At 38.1% G+C, this 20,245-nt stretch overlaps 1 protein-coding gene across 3 annotated transcripts in view; it reads left to right on the forward strand.

Moving 5' to 3' along the window:
• Skp2 (S-phase kinase-associated protein 2) overlaps positions 1-20,245 on the forward strand; it is a 73,724-nt gene that overhangs the window by 26,143 nt on the left and 27,336 nt on the right. For all 3 annotated transcript variants that reach the window (XM_081742749.1, XM_081742751.1, XM_081742750.1), the window contains exons 5-6: positions 8,964-9,144; positions 18,432-18,559. In XM_081742749.1, coding sequence (XP_081598875.1) covers positions 8,964-9,144; positions 18,432-18,559 — 309 coding nt within the window. The remainder of the gene's footprint in view (positions 1-8,963; positions 9,145-18,431; positions 18,560-20,245) is intronic.

A 20,245-nucleotide genomic window follows, 5' to 3' on the forward strand; every position in this document is an offset into this window, starting at 1 on the left:
CTGAAGGGATTTTGACATTCCGAATTTCGGAACTCCAGCTATTACAACATAAAGTGACCACGGAAGTAGAAAGGACCCCATTTGATTTTTATATATTTTGTAAACTAGACCAAAATGAGCAATAATCTGAAGGAATTTTGACATTCCGACTTCCCGAACTCGAGATACTAGAACTTATACAGTAGTTTTATATAGTATGTATAAAAGTAACGAAGAAAGTTCTGTCGCATTTGGACCTATCACCTTAGAACATCGATATGTCACCTAAGACGTACCTGGAAGATTAAAAATAGTACCCATCAGTATCAACGACCTTCTGCCAACGCTCGGGATGGACATGGATTCCTTCGCGTTAGAACTTGGTTTGCCGTGAAGCGAAGAAGGTATTAAGTGCATTTTGCACCTCTATTACGGATTTGAACTGGAGTCCTCTAAGGTGTGTGTCCAAGAAATGGAACAGGTAATAATCGGACGGTGCAATGTCCGGGGAGTATGGCAGATGCAATAGTGTTTCCCATCCAAGGCGTAGGATGGTGTCCCGGGTCATTCTAGCCAGTGGGTCTTAGCATTGTCCCGTAACGGTTCAACCCCTTAGCGATTGAGAAGTGCTGGCTCCAAGGTTTTGAGTTTTTCTTGAACACGGCTCAACTGCTGTTTAGCACGGCTCAAAGTTTAGCGTCCCTTTTAGCAGCAAGACTATACGAGATGTGGACATATAGTTTAACGTGGGATCCGAACCACATGAGCTTATATTAGAATAAAACCCGGATCTAGTACCTCGATATCTTACACAGCTAACACATACAATCAGTTACTTCTGTCATTTGGAACCCACTTGCCTAACCGCTGTTTTTGCATATTTGGATTTCGGAAAAACACTCACTTTTCGTCGCATGTAACAGTCGGTTTCAGGAAACGCACATCACGCGGATTTCGTAGCAGTTGTACTCTCCTCTGGGCCTAAGTGAGATCAACTCAAGTGGCACAATGCAGAAGGTTCTCCCGGATTTGTGGAGGTGGCGCACTACAATCGACTGGAACGTGTCAAGTTGGTTTGACACTCGCCTTTGGCGGTCGCACCTTGGCTGATCTTCGACATTTTTACAACCTGCACGGAGTTTCTTACCGTAGGATTTCTCGGTATTGGGCAAAATGTTCGGTACAGGGCTAATACAAATCTTAATTAGATAGATGCAAGATGCAAGTAAGGTAATGGTGTGGTGTAGAATATGGGGCGAAAAACTTATTGGACCTGTTTTCATTGATGGGACCTATTGGACCTATTTTCATTGATAGAACCTTGAATGCTGCACAATATGGAGATATGCTTGAAAACACTTTATGCCACTTTTGTTTTAAGAGGAAGGGTGATTTCATCAATATTAGCAACAAGATGGGGCACCGCACTATGGTCGTAATGTAACCGATGGCTCAATGAACACTTCCCGGTTGCTGGAAAGGTCGGCATGGACCAGTTGAGTGGCCAGCAAGGTCCCCGACTTAACTCTGTTGGATTTCTATATTTGGGGGCACTTTAAAGCTATTGTCTACCAGGTAAAATTATTGACATTGGCTACCCGAAAAGGAGAATTATTACTGTCTGTGAACAAATATCACCAACTATGCTTCGCAGAGTGCTAAGCACAGGATCACACGGTTAAGGATGTGCATAGAAAAGAACGGTAGGCATGCTGAACATGTCATATGATTGTAATTGTCTCATGTGTGTTAGCTCTCTCTTTTCCTGTTTATTAAAGAATACGTAATGTGAGATGTTACAGAGCTTGGTTTTTGCTTTATCTCTATCCTTCAATTCGAAACTTCGCACAGCACATTTCACAGCATTTCACATATAACATATCCTAAATCTATTCACAACTTCAAAACAGTTGTAGGTTTTGGAAAAATAACCTTACCATTGGGTTTCTCTTCGAACGAGGATGTTGTTTAATAAGTCACATGACCATGTTGCCATTTAAAATAAACAAGTTGATTCCAAGATGGCGGTCACCAGGATAGCGGAGGACAACTTTAAACATGGCATAATGTTTCTCCCTTGCACCACCATTGATCCCAATTGGCTTCGGATCGACTGCATTTACAGTTTCTCAAATATTTAGCCCGGTCCAGATTTTGTATTTCACTTAACAACATATTATCTTTCAGTTACTTCGGACATTTGTACATTTTCCACGAAGAAGTTATGGGATTTTAGTATGTCATTTAAATAATCTTTATCAACATCTATGTCAAATTTTAACTTGTTAATAATTACATCCTAAATTCAATAAAATTTTAAATCAGTTTGACGGGAGTTTTCGGAATTTTAGAATTTAGAGCTAAATATTTCTAAAAGTATAAAAAATTGTTTCTCTTTAAAAAATATTGTGTTATCTGTGTTCTATAAAACGACACTAAGGTTCTCTCTTTATGTTCAACCACAACGAAAATATTGCTATTTTTATCTGGGTATTCATTTGACACTTCCGGCGGCCATTTTCCAATATGGCGGGGAAGATCACCTGGGTTTTCAGGGGACTTTTAGTATGTTGTTTAGAACATCATTCCCAACATCTGTACCAATTTTCAGCTTGTTACTAATTTTTTCCTTACCGTTTGCTAATTTGACTGCACTATATGGCAGAGCTGGAGAAAATAAGGACTGTTCAAAGAGAAAGTCAAGTACAAAGCAAGAGGAAAGAGATAAGTGAAAATGTACAGCAGCTGCAGAGAAAGAAAAGGAAATTGATGGAAACAAGTGAAGCTACTGAAGCAAACCAGCTTGCACATGAAGCAGAGCAGGTCTTGCTTTACTTTATTGACAAAGTCAAATGTTATTCGTAGAGCAGCTTCGCTAAAAAAGAAAGAAATTATGTCTATAGATGAGGAAATCACACAGTTCCATACTTAGTTGAAAATTTGTAATATAATTCCTTTTTTCCCTAATTATATCTGTCACACTCACGCAATGAATATGCTATGTACGAAAAACAGATTTTTGTTGTTTGTGAATTTGTTCGGTGCACAATTAAAATGTCATGTAGAAAGAATGAAAATACCTGTGCTGGATGTGGGTGGATCGGGTGGCTATAAGGGGAGGTGGGAGGCCACTAAAATAAAGCAGCACATTACGCTCCGCGTTGTATATTTAATTATTGTGTATTAATACTGTATTTGCATTAATATTCATAATTTGAACCTACAGTTGCAATCCTGTTATACCTTCCTGTATCGGTCCTGGAAAATTGGTGATTTGTCCTGGAAATGTCCTGGAAATTTTTTTGGGGAAAGAGAGTGGGTATCCTGGGAAGTGATAGAAATAAACCATTTCTTGTTTTTACGTTGATCACTATCGAGTAAAACTGGAAATATAGCGGGAGGCGGTTTAATCCAGTCGATTATTTTTATTTTTATTTATTTATTTATTTATTTATTTATTTATTTATTCGTATTGAAGGCCTATGGCCCATAATACAATTCTACACGTTTATGACACACTCCTAGTTTGAATATACACAACAACAAATACAACTAAATAGGTACACTAAAACATTAATTTACAAATGTGTTTTCTTATGATGGAGTAGAGGGTTCATTGTTGTCCTCAACCTCTTTCAAAGCTTCTTCCCGTAAACGATAAAATGACTGCAAAAATTTCGCCAGAGTTGATAGCTTCTGTTTGTCAGTTGCATTTAGAATTTTGTTTAATTCTAAGTTTTTGTCATGGATCCTATCCCCTATCCTTCCCCTATTGCGTTCTTCCTCTAGCACCTTACATTCGAATAAAATATGTATTTCATTTTCAATCTCACCACATAAACTACATAAATAATTTCCGTTTTCATTTTTCGGACTTTTCCACCTGTATATCCCCATTCGAAATATTGCTATAGCGCGTCTTTGGTCCCTCCCTAGCTCGAGATATTTTTCTGCCCCCTCATTTGTTTTAATCTTTACATATGTTGCCAAAGATCGCTTAGTCTCGCAATCAGCTTTCAAATTTTCAGTTACATCTGAAATTACTTTTTCTCTAATTACTTTACACATTTCTTTTGATTTCTTGTTTCTTTTTTCTAACAAGTCGAACATATTTAGCTCGTGCAATAGTTTCCCTACTCCCATTATCCAAAAGTTATTACTTCTCTGTTTCATTTGAAAATCAAAGCATTGCTTCTGAATTTCCCTCCCGTTTTCTGATTCGCACATGTTTAGCCAATATTTTAGAACCCTTATTTTTATGATTGAGCTGACGGGATGCCTCCCTGTATCAAGTAGGATCGCGCTGTTAGGTGCCGATTGTGGTACCCCTAATATTTGTTTAATGAACTTGGTTCCTGCTTTATTAATTATGTTATCAGCACAGTTTGTACCCCAGACTTCACATCCGTACAGAAGTATGGGCTGCAGTAGTGTATTAAATGCACGCATGGCCAATTTGAACGGAACGTTGTTGTGTCTGTTCAAGGTTTTTCGTGTTGCGAATATGCTTTTTTCTGTGATAGCTGCCGCTTTTCTTTGGTGGTCGATCCAATTTCCATTATACGATATGTTCACTCCCAGATATTTAAAAGTTTTAACTGTTTCCAACTCTTCCCCCTGGTATGACCACCTCTCTGCTTTTGCCAGTTTGTACCCCTTTTTAAATACTACTACTTTCGTTTTCTTTACGTTCACTTTGAGATTCCATTCTTTGCAATATGCTTCTAAAGCATTTAATGCTCTCTGCAATCCTATTACGGTTTGTGACATGATTGTCAAGTCGTCAGCGTACAACAATACTGGAATTGATGTTTGCAGTACATGCGGAGGGTGGCTATCGGTTTTATCTAGTGCATCAACTACGTCATTGATGAATAAATTAAATAGTATTGGGGAAAGTTGGCACCCCTGTCTCAGGCCTATGTAAGATGGTATGGGTTCGGACATTTTATTTCGTCCGCTTTTTACACAGAAATCGACCCGTTTGTATATTTTTTCGATGCTTTGAAGTGTCTGAGTGGACATCCCGTACGTTCTTAGTTTGTACAATAAAGCAGTTCTGCTAACGGTGTCGAAAGCTTTTTCAAATTCGACGAAGCAGCTGAACATTTTGCCTCGTTTCTGCGTCAACGCTTTGTCAATTAACGTACGCAACACCATTATATTGTCTATAGTGCTATAGCCTTTTCGGAACCCTGCTTGAAGTGGCGATACTTTGTTATTGCAGTTTGCCCAGCGTTCTATTCTTGTGGCCAGGATTCTTGTGTAAATTTTACTTATGACCGGTAAAAGTGTGATTCCTCTATAATTGTTAGGGTCCTGTGCATTACCTTTCCTTTTGTACAGTGGGACAATTATACCCCTTCCCCATAAGTCCGGTATGTCTGCTCCCCGTAGCAGCTTGTTGAACATTCCGGCTAACGATTTCATAAATTTTTCGTTCTCTACACTGTGTTTAAAAAATTCTGCTACAATACCGTCGACCCCTGCTGCTTTATTATTTCTCATACTTTTTGTAGCGAGCTTAATTTCGTGAATGGATATTTCTTTGTCGAGAATGGGATCAGTACTTGAAACTTGTAAGGGAATTGACCGCGTTGTTTTCCATGTGTCCTTACTACCAAGAATTTGCCTAAAGTGTTCCGCCCATACTTCTGTAGGGATGTTTTGTTTCGGTGTTCCCTGTGTATTGTTTCCGCGAATCATACGCCATACTTCCTTATAATCGTTTGTATCTAGTGTTGTTTGTAAACTCTGGAACCACAGTTCACTCCATTCTTTCCTTTTGTTTTTACATACTTCTTTGTATCGGTTCCGCTTCTTCAGATATTCCGTTAGTAGATTAGAATCCCCTCTGACTCGTTTAAATGTACGTAATGCTGAAGTTGCTTCCCGACGCGCAGCGATGCAATCGGCATCATACCATGGACTTTTATTGTTGATTACTTTAGTGTTGTCAATCTTCATGATCCCCCCCACTGAGTATAGTAATTTGTTTAGAATTGAGTTTGCAGATTCAATATCTCTGCTGTTTACATATGTGTTTATGCCTATTAGGTATAGTTCTGTTAGAGGATTGTCCAGATTTTGTTTGAATTTCTCTTCATTGCTTTTCTGCCATTTGTATTTCAATACACTTTGAGTTTGCCCCTTATCTGGTTGTGTGTATGTGTAGTGCTCATTATAGAGCTGATCGCTTGCGTTGTTGTGTTTTGTGCTGTTTAATTCTACTATTATAGGCTGATGTTTGGAGTCAATCAGGTCACCTACTGTAAAGCGAGTTACGCGATCATATGTGTGCAACGCACTCAAACAATAATCTATCGTGCTACACCCCTGCTCACTTAGATATGTGAATTTCCCTTCCTCGTCACCCTCTACTCTACCATTTACAATAGCAAAATTACAGGCATTACAGAAATTAATGAGTTTTTTTCCATTTTGGTTAACTATTTTATCTTGATTACTCCTCTCTGGGAGTGACGCACTATTATTCAGTTCTAATCTGTCGTATTTATCGGTTGCAATATTGGCCCCGTCATCTAGTTCCCCAGACCTAGCATTAAAATCACCCATGATTATTATATCCCTGTTCCCGTCGTCTTCAAATTGTAAAATATTTGCTTCTAACTCGTCAAAGAAATGTTCATTTGCAAATTTAGAGTTTTGTGGATGGTTGTATACAATTCCTATCCATAAACCAATCGGATTCGAGAATTTTATCCACATCACATCTGAACACTGTGTCATTTCAATACAACTAGCGTATTTAATTGATTCCCTAATAAAAACTGTGATACCCGATGGCGCACGCCCATATTTACTTGCCTTTTGCTTTGTTTTGTTGTATACTACGTAACCTGGTAACTGAAAGTCACTATGTTTTGTCCCCCACGTCTCCACACAGGCAAAAATGTGGAACTGCCTGTATGTAGCGAACGAAGTCCTTATTTTGTATTTTCCCTGCTAACCCTTCCACATTTAGACAGCATATCTTCAATGTCTTTGACCTCGTGTTATCTTTAGAATTGCAATTCTCACTCACCTGCTGACTTCGGGGGGTGGTACCTGCGCTATCCTATGCCTTGTCCGTTGTCACTTTGCCGCGCCGTGTTCCAGTGTCTCTTGGTCCCCTGGGGCGTAACCATCTGTCTAAGGTATTTGTATGTTCTTTGTCACCACTATTGCTGACCTCATCAGCGTTGCCAATTCCACTAAAATGTTCACTTTCACTTCTGGAAACACCGCTCACTTTAAAAACCACATTTTTTGTTAAATCCGCTTTGAATGTTTCCCCGTCTATTTTCAGTTTGTTAAACACTAACGAGGCAAATTTTCCTTCTTTTCGCGCTGCTAACATTTTGTCCGTTAATAGTTTCCGTTCTTGTGATATCTTTTGCGAAAACTGTTCGTGAATTATTATTTTGCTGTGCTTCAACTTGGCCTTGGCATCTAACACCTCTTTTTTCTTTGTGTATCTCAAAAATTTCACCACAATATCAGATGTTTTACGACCTGACGGAATAAAATGTGCGCGTTCGATATCGTCATCCTTTATAGCAACACCTAATTTATCAACTATCACTGCCTTCACCGCGTCCTCACAGTCTTTCCACGACACTCGGCCCTCACTCCGCACTTCCACATTGCGAAAGATCAGATTATTCCTTTTACTTTGATTTTCCAGATAGTCTTGTTTCGACTCCAATTCTGTCAATCTTCTCCGTAGAATGTCGTTTTCCTCTTTGAGCTTAGTCATCTCGTGTTGTAGGTTCTTTACTTCTGATGTTAGCTGGTTCATCTTCGTTTCTATCCTGTCAATTTTGCAGTCTATGTTCCCTATCTTTTGAATCGCCGGTTCCATGTTGGTAATTCTTTCCAGGATGTCTTCTATCTTTCGGTCTATGCTATCCTTGTTACCTGGGCCTGGATGCTGTTCGACATTTCCTATCCATAGTAACACCAACACTATTGCTAAACACACTGCCCTTCCTGTCCATCCTTTGTTATCGATAAGCTCGCTGCGATTCACATGCTGCTTGTATTTAGTTCTGTTGAAAGTCCCTATTCTTGCTCTCCACTGGGTTATAGAAACACCCATGATATGGCTACACTTCTCACTCGCAGAGCGATCGTCAGGTGCGTCCGTCCTCTGTGACTTCTCAAGTGCAACTCTCAATCCAGTCGATTAAGTGCCCTAGGAATACATTTATCCTTAACTGTCTGCTAAAATTAAAAGTGATCGCAATCAGCCATTTTCGGTTTTTTCGTTGATCACTATAGAGCAAAAATAGTAACAGACAGTGAGAAGCGGTTTCCTGCAACGATTAAGCGTTCCAGAATACTCTTCACCTACGTTCTTAGCTCTATAATGAAACAAGAAGTGACTATCACTTCCGGTTTAAACTTGATATAGTAAAAAACTGTAAAAGAAGCGAGAAACAGTTCGTTTGCAATCAAATAAATGTCCTAATCATATATTCCATCTCTAGTCTAATCTTTCTACTGAAACCAGAAGTGGTAGAAATCTGTTACCACTTCTGGTTTCGATATTAAATATTGAAAAAAAATACCACGCTATAGAAACCAAACTCCCTTACGTGGTACACACCTAACACAGCTACTTGCTTTATCTTATTTCTAACAATATGAAATAGATATTTTGCCTAACATCCAGTCTCTAGTAATAACAGTAGTATTTGAAAATAAAAATAAAGCGAGCTGATTGTTATTAGGGTCTTGCTTGTAAGATAGAACAGTAAATCAGTGAGAATCAGATATTAAATTGTTGCCACTTCTTTGTCCATCGGTCTCTAGTAATCGCAGTAGTGTTTGGAAATAAAAATAAAGCGAGTTGATTGTTAGGTTCTTTCTACTAAGATAAGACAATAAATCCATTAAAATCAAATGTTAAATAGTGGTAAATTCTTTGCCGAACAGATTTGTTATGACATTTACTAATCTATTTTTGTCCTTTTTTTCAGGTTTAGCTGCTCTGTTAAAAGTATGTAAAAGTCTAAAGAAACTCAGTCTAGAAAGTTGTACACTATCAAACGATTCATGTGCTTCTATTGGTGCCAATAATGATCTGGAAGTGCTTAACATGTGCGGATGCTATGGTGTAACAAAACAAGGAATATTAAGTATAATCACAGGATGTAGAAAGTAAGTGAATTAATTTGGTACTTGTTTATTATCATAAGATCTTCGCAAAAATAATGACCCCGAGTGCAGAAAAGACTACCGATAGTATTAATGAATCTTCCAGAACGCGCCCTGGCTAGGCTATACATAGTTAGAAGTGAAAATTAAGTCTTTATTTTCCATCAGTCGATTCACTTAAAGCTTGGAAAGGAAATATAGTCCTGTCTTACAATTTATATTCTTGGAATGGCGTTGAATCCAATTCCAGTGGCTAGTTGGCCACTGACTACCTGTTACTATTTGGTACCAAAATGTTTACCATCCTCTTAGGTATTGATCAACACCAACATTATCTCTCTATGACTTACGGTTTCCGAGATATTGGCCAAAAAAAAGTTTCGATTTCGGGAGATTTAAGGAGTCATGTCTCAGAAACTGTAAGTCATAGAGAGATCATATTGGTGTTGATCAATACCTAGGAGAATAGTGAACATTTTGGTACCAAATAGTAACCGGTGGCCACTGGCCAACTGACCACCGTCCGCCAGATATTTGCCAAAAAATTTTGGATTTCGGGAGATTTAAGAAACCATATCTCGGGAACCGTAAGTCATAGAGAAAGATGATATTTTGCGAATTTTCCAATTTTAATCCCTCCATTTTGAGCGTGTCTTCGTAAAACAACATATCGCAGAACGTTTTAACGGAACTCTTAAAGCATGTGGAAAAAAAATTAGTACTCAAGGAAATTATAAATGGATAGATATACAACTTCTGACAATAAAGTTCGGTGAATGAAGTCGCTGTGCTCGACCTGGCAATGCTGGCGCAACGAAACACTGCATACAAGTAGCGACACGTGCCGCCATTGTGGATCCACCGTTATTCAGTTGAGTTAACTGTGGTCTGTGTGAGACGCGTTATACCAAGCGTTAGTGTGGCCGGTTCCAAACTGATAACAGTAAAATTAACGAACAAAGAACCAATTTTATTTTAAGCTTGGCAAGACACTGAAAGAAACCCATGATATGCTGGTACAGGTTTATGAAGATCAAGCAGTGTTCTTGAAATGTGTTTACGAGTTGTTCGGCCGTTTTCGAGAAGGGCAGGGTTAGTGTTTTGATAACCCCCGTAGCGGGAGGCCGTCAAGCTCTCACACAGACGAAAACATTGGAAAGGTGAGGACATTAATCATGAACGATCGCCGATTAACTGTGCGAATGATTGCTGAGGAATTGAACATTAACCGTGAATCTATGAGACTTATCCTCACCAGTGACTTAGGGAAAAGGAAAACATGTTATCGACTTGTGCCACATTACTTGACTGATGACCAGAAGCACGCACGTGTCCTTGCCTCACAGGATTTTATCGCTGTGGCAGATGAAAATCCAAATTTCTTGAACTGTGTTGTTGCTGTGGATGAATCCTGGTGTGAGATACGATCCGGAAACAAAACGCCAAAGCATGGAATGGCGTTCTCCTGCATCCTCGTCGGAAAAAGTCAAAGCAGAAAAATCACGCATGAAAACGATGTTTTTTTTTTTGTTTGTTTTTGGTTTTTGGTTTTGTTTTTTTTTTTTTTTTTTTTTTTTTGTTTACAGTAATGCTATAATCCACAAGGAATTTCTAGTTGACGGAACAACATTGAATGCTGCTACGTACGTTGAAATTTTGAGACGTTTCATGAAACGTGTACAAAGTGTACGACCCCAAGTACTCAGAACGAGGTTCATGGTTTCTGGTTCACAATAATGCTCGCCCTCACACAGCCAATATCGTCAGACAATTCCTGCCCCCAAAAACGGTGGTGCAAATTGACCATCCATCATACTCGCCAGATCTGAATCCTCCCGACTTCTTCCTGTTCCCACGCCTCAAACTCGTGTTGAAAGGAAAGAGATTTGACGATATTCCAGACATCCAACGAAACGTAACAAGGCTTCTGAGCACCAACCCGAAAGAAGACTTCTCAAAAAGTTGCCAGGACACGGAAAGCCGTGCTCAGCGCTGCATAGCTGCGGGAGGGGGCTACTTCGAAGGACAGTAAGGTGAGTTTCATTCATGTTGTATCTACTTTCTATTTACGGGATCATTCACCGAACTTTATCGTCAGAGGTTGCATTAAAGAATTGTTTAATGAATATAATAATAAAGTACATAGAACAATTGATATAAAGCCTGTAGAAGTTAATAAGAAAAATTATTTCTTTTTAAGTTCGTTCTGGCAATGCTCTTGGAGCGTTCTCAACTGGTTATAGATTACATTAAGTATTGGCACGAACAAATTGCCGTATTGTCTGAAGTATTAGCACTTGCCCAAGATACTAGAAATAACGCTTGACGAACATAAGGTCATTTTTGACCCATCAATATTTTTTTTATTTTTTTATAAGGAAAACATAGTATTATTACTAGATTTCCAATTAATTTAAAGCTTGATATTAGTGATGACCATATTGGTCTTCAGTGGCGGATGTAGAAGGTAAAAAGTGGGGAGTAGTCAGAACCCAGACTATGATAGCTTCAACACTTTCTTCTTGCTGTCTAATGAGTTCACGAAATATCTCATCTGAAGATTTTAAACACTTTTGCTCGGACAGAACGGACTCGCACACTTTATTTACATTCTTCGCCTGCACGAGTAAAACTGGACTAAAATGTTTGTTACTGTGACAGGCAGGGAAGGGAAATTTCATGTCAGTTCATGAAGGGAAATTTCCGTCCTAGACATGAAAGTTTCCAATATGATTCAGTGTTTCACGCAAATAAATAATGTACACAAACACATCTAGATATTTGTACCATGGTTTCCATTACTACATATTTTGAAGAATATTATCTCGTATTATTCATATTTGGAAGGAAATAGCCCTCATTCCCACCACTGATATGCATTTCTCGTTTTGTGGGATTTTTTTTTTTTTTGCCACCTGGCAACACTGCTGACATGTAGCATACTAAGGGAATGAGCAAAGAGTAGAAATGATCATGGAGAGTGAGAAAAATGGCAACAAATCGGATGGTGTAAGGTAGACAAGACAAATAAAATATCATTCAGGTAAACAGCGAAGACCGGGTCATTGAAGACCCAGACAAAGGATTGTCTATTTGTGGTTGACAAATAAAGAATGCTACTGCATGGTACGTAGGTTAAAAGAAGCATACCTAGACCGATGACCGGAAAAAGGAAGAAGAAATAGGGAAAAAGTTAAAATAAGACACTTATGGGTCAAAAATGACCCGATCTCCGTTGGGCGAGTGTTAACAAATATGTAAATAATAATGAATTGATACTAAGTTGTAATTCAATAGGTTTAGACATCAATTGAAATGATTGTCATTTGTTAGTCAGGACATATCACAGTTCGTTATTTGTACGTTGGTGAACATTCACTATAATCTTGATTGTTTTCGCACAGAAATTGAATTCATGTAGTTTCGAACCAAATTAAATAAAGAGCCATAAGACACCTGTAAACAATCCAAAAACAAAAACAAACACACCCGTTGCATACATGCCGACTTCCCAAAACCCTCAATACATTCAAACCACACAATTCAATCCTATACTTATCATCCAAACCCATACACATGATGAACCTACGTAATAAAACAACAGTAGCTGTTGCTAACAAATAGCCAACATATACTGTTACTTCTTCAAGTGCGTCCGTAGGCTATCTAACTTGATTTACACACACATTTCCATTTCAATCATAGGATATTTCAAAACTTTCGTTATTATTTCATCGGTAATATTAAAGGGTCACTGCGTTCAGAATATTTAGGTTAAAAAAGAATTTTGATTAGATTAATAAATAATCAGTTACTTAATGACGTGATAGGATGCATTTCAATCAGAAAAATATATACCTACCAATGCTCTCATATAACAATTCGACGCATAAGAACGACTTCAATTCTTGTCATCCTCAGTGCTCGTTCCTTAAGACATTCCGTGGCTTGTAGCACTACGTATTCTGATTAGTTCCTCCATTGGAGAAGTAATGTTAATGTGTCTTGAGTTACTTTTAAATTTCCTTGTGCGGTCAAATATCTCAGTGAAGTATACATTTTTGTATTATGCTACCTTATTAATGCTCTTCGCCAGGGGCATCGTTAAGGGGGGAGCCTCCCCCAAAGTTATCAATTTCTTAACAAGTTGGCAAATTAAAATAGCTAGTTGGCAATTTGAATTTTTGTTCAATTGACTTATTTGGTTTAACATTTTCTTAGGACCCAGTTGCTGTGAGTTATTTTCAGTTCTTTTATAGACTTGGCACAAGTTTTGTGTAGTTTCCTATCTTGAAATAAGTATATTCGTTTAAAGCTTTACTTGTTGCAAGTGATCACACTCCACTTTTGTTCATTTGATATTCCTAAACATTTTGAAGAATCTTTAATAAAAAATCAGGAAATTGTACTACTGACAAAAACAGAATAAATGTGGCGTGCAAAATTAAAACAAAGACAGACAGAAGAGGCGTTTCAGTGGCAGGTAGAGCATTGGACGAAAAAGCATTTGATACAAGAGCGTATACAAGACAACAGGCAGATTTTGGAGATTAATAAGAGAATGATACGAATTGATATTAATAAAACAAGAACAAGGCAGTGACTGGGTAGTATAAACTTTTTACTATATGTAGTATGTAAATTTCATAAATTCAAGAATTTTTTTTCCTAATAGTAAAATGTCAAAGGGAAGTAGATTTTGATACCAGAGTGAATATATTGTGTACCCGTGTCTACTTTGTGTGTGAATAGAACTTTCGTTTTGAAACAAAAGGTGATGATATCAATACAAAGGACAACAATAGCTTATTTCAGTTCTGTTTTGTAGTAAAGACTTTCTGTTGACAGGGCTTTTCGAGTAGGGAGAACTGAACAAAAGTGTTTTGGGAATGGTATCAGAGTAGGTTTCTGGGGGTGTAGTTCAGTGGGGGGGGGGGGGCTATAATGGACGAGTCAAGTCATTTCGTCGCTTCCGCTGTGAACCTAAGTGCAAAATTCAAAGTCATATTTTTGGCTTCCAAACAATACATCTCCTGGGTGAAAGCATAGACTGGTGTGTGTTTCACTTCATTTTCATACAAATGTGTTGCCTTTCCTACCTTATTTTTAATCCCGTAGTTGCTTCTTTCGAAAAGTTAAAATAAATAAATGAAATTCTTCCTTTCTTTATAGTATTTATAAGTCAAAGCATTACGTAACTATTGTATGTTACTTATGTAGCTCATGGGCCGCAACTATGGGGGAGCAAGCGAGGCACGTGCGCCGGGCACGTGGTTGGAGGAGCGCCTAAAAAGGAGGTTATATATTAGTATTTTTCCTGCCAGTATTTATACTTGCCGTCATGAAATCGAAGTAGTAGAAGACTGGAGGACTGAAGAGTTTTTTTTTAAAAAAAATTAAAAACTTCACACTTTTACAATTCAAAGTTTCGATATGAAAAGTTCACATATTTGGGCATTCATAAGTAGTAAACTATACAAAATTACGTATTACGAGTATACCGGTGGAGTACGAACGAAAGTGCATTTAGCCAATTAAAGCTTAAGGGATCTCTCAGATCGACATTGACTAATGAAAGAATGGGCAACTTAATATTGTTAAAGTGTGAAAAAGATACTGTTGATAAGGTTAGCTTAGGAATCATTATTGATAGGTGGTGTGAGCTAAAACAAAGAAGAATTGTAGTGAAATGAGGTCAGAATTCAAGATGATATTCGGATGCTTGGCAAGAAGAAAAATATCGCTAGGAATTTTGAAAAGGACTTAAATAATGTGATATATTTTGTAGGCTTTGGATAGGTGTTTTTAGGTGGCATCAACAATTATTGGTTTGTTTTTTTTCACTATTGAGAGATTCAGCGAGAGACTAGGCTGACAATTTTAACTTTCTGGGGGGGGGGGGATGAAAATAACACGTTGCAAAGGATACGATTTATCTTCATACTTTGGCTTAGTATGCAACAGGGGCGGATGCAGAACGTACTTCTGGGCGGCGGAGGGTTGTAATACTGCTACTTACAAGTTAGAGTTAATTTTAAGAGCTCTAACTCTGGACGGGTTTTATTTTATATTAAAAATAATAATAATAAATAAAGTTTCCTCTTGGGGGGGGGGGGGTCGCCCCTCTGTGGATCCGCCCCTGTCTCAGGACAAGCCATACCAACAAATGGTTTAGACAAAGGTCAATTAATGACATTGGTATGCTGTTCCGTCAAAATCTCAATTTTGACCAGGGTGTAGGTTAACCTGGTCTCTTACTGAACCCCTTAATTGAATGGTTATATAAATTAAATATCCCTACATCACAAGCAGTAAATACAGCCTACCTTATTCTACTTTTTTAAATGCATTTCTACAACTGATTGTAGCTTAAAAGTTCTCATGAGGATTGGCTGGCGGGGATTACTTAACCTAGCCATGAGTTGTCAAATTAACAGTTGTGCATCGTGGGTGATGATGATAATCCTGAGTTGAGGTGTGAAATTGGGCTTGAAGATGTAACAAGGGCTGTCCGTATTCGTAACTCAGACGGGGCATGGAGTGGGACGAATATGAAAATAAGGTTGCTGTAATAGTTTTCCACAGGGTTAGGGGACATATAGCCTCAATGCTGACGTCCCCATTAACCCCCTACTCATTCATTCATTCATTTCTACAGGGTTAGTAAATGTGAGACTATCCGAGTAGGTATAACCTGAGCTGAACATCAAGATTTTCGAAACACTTGGCATTTTTTTCTTTATCAAGACTTGGCAATTTCAAATTTCATTCCCCCCCCTCCCAATTTTGTAATGCTCGCTACGCCGCTGCTCTTCGCTAAGCTCACCTTTCAATTTTCAGATAATGAAGAATATAACAAATGTAGAAAGTGAGCTAGATAGTATCTACAAAACGCTGTTATATGAATTAATAATTGTTTACAAGACCTTTCGTTGTGTACAAAGGAGCCGTTCCAAAAGTGCCCAATTTTTCCGTTTGAGTCGCGCGCATACAATTCGGTGTGGAAAGAGGTCGTGGCCTAAGACCTTCATATTTAAAAAATGGCCATAGCTCAGCGGGAACATGGGCAAAAATGGGTCAACAATACAATGGAAATGCGCATAAGGCGCTCATGTTTTTGACATATTTTTTGTATATCGCCCAAAAAAAGGGCGTGCTCCGTTGAGGTCTTATGGAAGTGAGACTACTCATTAAGCTCTACAAGCACTATGAGTTTCATCGCACTCGAATCTGTGGAACAGGGAATTAAATCTGGTCAAAGTCAGGGGACGTACCATCTCCGATGCTCAGACTGGTTTGATATGAGGCAAACCTCTCGGAAGAGAATGCCGTAACCATGTGTCGCATTTCCACTGAGTAGCATTGCTATAGATGAAATAAGTGGAATTGAATGGTTAGTTAGGATTTCGCACATTGTGCACCATATTTAAAATAATAAAAACAGAGATGTTCGCAGCAAAATTGATTATGGCAGTAGCATAACACGTTGTATTGAAAGATACAAAATGATTAATGTGTTACCTGAGCTGAACTACAAGGTTTCCCTTACTCCCAGTGCCGCTCAGACAGTTGGGGTGATTATTATGAACTATGGGATGTGTTATACACATAAGTATGCGAAAGGTTTCAATTGTCGATTTCCTCCTCCTCTCACAGGAATAGTTCATCGTTATCATTCAAGAGCCGAGATACGTATCCTTGTGAATAAAATAAATCATCCAGATGACTTCGGACGTGGTACAATTGCTTCGCCTATTCCACCAAATAATGAGCATGACATGTGCACAACATCCAACTGTCCATATTTCATTTGCACATTGACAGAAATATCCTATAATGCAATCGTCCCCTTCCCGAGCAAGATCGTATAACGAAAGTGCAGTACTTGAGCCGATTATTGTGCCTTGAGTAGATATGTGCACGAATAAGGTACAATAATATGGCCATATCAAGCCAGTCAGAGCATCGGAGATGGTAAGTCCCCTGACTTTGACCCGATTTATTTCCCTGTTCCGCAGGCTCGAGTGCGATGAAACTTACAGTGCTTGTAGAGCTCAATGTGTAGTCTCACTTCTATAAATTCTCAAAGGAGCGCGCCCCTTCTTTTGGGCGATATACAAAAAATATGTCAGACATGCGCCTTATGGGCATTTCCATTGTATTGTTGACCCATTTTTGCTCATGTTCCCGCTGAGCTGTGATCACCATTTTTTAAATGTGAAGGTCTTAGGCCACGACCTCTTCCCACACCGAATTGTATGCGCGCAACGCAAACGGGAAAATTGGACACTTTCCAGGCACTCTCCTTTGGGTGCTTAATTATGACGTTGTAAGCTGCCCACTCAAATTTCAGGTCTATAAGAAGAGATTTGGAAGCGGTTATTAGTTTATTTGAAACCTTTTTGTAGATACTACCTGTCTTAACTTTCTGCATTTTTGGTAATCTACATTGCCTTTTAAGCTATTCTGTAAAAGCCAACCAAAGTCGGTATGAGCTTTGTGAAGAGCCTTAATAGCACTTGAGTTGATATGTAGAGCCGGCATGGAATCCTACCAAATCACTGGTGGGGTTTCGTCTTAAATTTATGTTGCTTTTTGGTCTGACGTGAGTTCAAAACTTTTTACCAGTAACTTATATAGCTATACAAAGCATGCATCGTTGAAACGTATGCGTCAAATTGTTATATGGGTTCAGTATATATTTGTTCTGATTAAGTATTAACCAATTTTGTATATTCGTGTTGGTTGTGTATTTTCTAACAAAATTTGATTCGAAAGTATTCTTTCTGTTTGTGATTTTGAGTTATGTAATATTTCGATACAACCAATATGGTGTTTATTTTCAAATACATGTTTATGGAAACCTTCAGCAGGTGTGGTTGAAATTTCGGGATGTGTTCTTTCGTACTGTTTTTTGTTAAATTTTATTAGTCCTGAGTGTAAGAACTCTTTGTGAAATATAGTATAATAATTACGTATAGGGCGCGTAATATATCCGATTGCAAAACAAGAACTTAGAAAGCAGTATTGGAGATTCTGTACAGGCGGTACTAATTACTGGTTGTTTTTAATGAACAGTTACTTTGACGCAGGGCAGTCAGTGATCCCTGTAGCGGATTTAAAATTAGCTGTAGCAAATTAGCTGTTGTAGTTTATTTGCAAAATATGTTGCTAATAAACTTCTGCTGTTTAATAAGGTGAATGTCTTTGTTTTTGTGCCACCTTCTCTGTCAGAGCTGAGTGTACTGGTATGCAGAAATATTAACATTGTATATAATTTTTTTTTCTAGGTTAAAGTCTTGGAATCTAGGATGGACAGATCTAGATGAAAGCACAATAGATGCAATCTGTACCGGTTTACCTTCAACAGTGACACATCTAAATATCAGTGGATGTCGGAAAACGTTTACAGATAATCGTAAGTTTGATTTTTAAATACAGTGAAACCTGTGTTTCTTGCCCATCATCGGTTCCATTGAAAAGTGGCCAATTTATAAGTGTGTTCTATGACAAAACTTATTATAGATATTATAGGTGAAAAATTAAAGTGAATGTGAAATTAAATTTTTTGTACTCTCCCACCGGATCACTCTCGCCAGTCACTAGAGCAGCTGGGAGGGCTTAGGGTCTTAAGGAGATGGATAATAAGGATAAAGAGTGAATTGGTTTAACACAGCATAGAATCCAGTGAAGATTTTTTTTTTTCCTGTGGCGAAGAACCTTCATGATCTTTCAGCCATAGAGTATTATTATAATAATGGGTTCCAAGATTTATGTGATATCAAATATATATATATATATATATATAATAAACTCCCAATTATCCACGGAAGTGGGTGGCGCAGTAATTGCGGAATGTTCAAAAAAGGACATAAATAAATACGAAAGTCCTTTGAGTAATGCTTAGTAACTGCAAGGAGCCTACACATACAATAAAATTTAATAGACGGGTACTTTTCTGTACTTACAAGGTTGGTGTTTTTTGTTTTTTCCACGGAAAATAATTACACTTTTGTTTTGCGTGTTAAAACATCTTTTCTCTCTCTCTCTTTTTTTTAATTTATGATTCAATTTTTTTCACGTTTTACCGAAAGGAAAAAAAGACCACGGTAAGGTTGCCATTCGTCTCGAAAAATCCGGGACCGTCACGGAATCGAGGTCTGTGTCCTGGGGTCCCGAAAATACTTCTTGGATTTCAGCGAAGAAGAAAGGAAGGAAATGTAGTTAGCTTTTATCGCAGGATTACGTATATAATTATCATTTTCAACTTCAAGTATGGCGATTCAAAAGTTAAAACAGAACAGACAAAACGTGTGAAAGCAAACATCATACCTTGAACGAGCTAAAGCAGAAAAACAAGACTCAGAAAGCCACGAAACATAACAGATCCTGAGAAGAAAAAAACTACCAGGGGGAGGGGTAAACCATCTGCTTATGTTTGCTTAACTACGGAGGAAAGGTGTACTAAAATAACTAAAAATGTGATTACTTAATATTTGAACAACTTTATCTACTGGAAGATAGTAAATTAGTATATAACACTTCTTTTCATTTTAAGCATTTCAAAGATTCTCGTAATTTAGTAGCGTCTCGGATTTTCTTTTTTTGAAATATGGCAAGCCTATCCACGCGCGAACAATCGAGAGTTTATTATATGCGTACTATGTAAGTCCCCTGACCTAGGGTAACTCTGTTATTATCGAAGTTACAGCAGAATGTAAGAGGAGGAAACTGTCTCCAAATATGATGCTTTCAATCTAAAGTAAAGGAATTTTTTAAATCGGACGAGCCGTTTGGGCTGTACACTCTTTATGCGCCCAATGTTAAATGAAAATGCCATCGTTGCCATTTACCTGCACCCACAACTTAAGTGAATGAAACTACTGTCCTCTACGCTGTGTCGATGACCAGCCCGATTTCAAACATGCCCCTATTCACTTTGTTGTGGGTCCAGATAAATGGCAGCGTTGGATTTTCATTTAATGTTGGGCGCATAAAAAGTGTACAACCCAAATGGCTCGTCCGATTTAAAAGATTCCTTCACTTTAGATTAAAAACGTTATATTTGGAGACGGTTTTGTCTCTTACATTTTGTTGTAACTCT

Source organism: Thermobia domestica, chromosome 16 (genome assembly GCF_964235325.1).
Source record: "Thermobia domestica chromosome 16, izTheDome1.hap1.1, whole genome shotgun sequence".
Lineage (NCBI taxonomy): Eukaryota > Metazoa > Arthropoda > Insecta > Zygentoma > Lepismatidae > Thermobia > Thermobia domestica.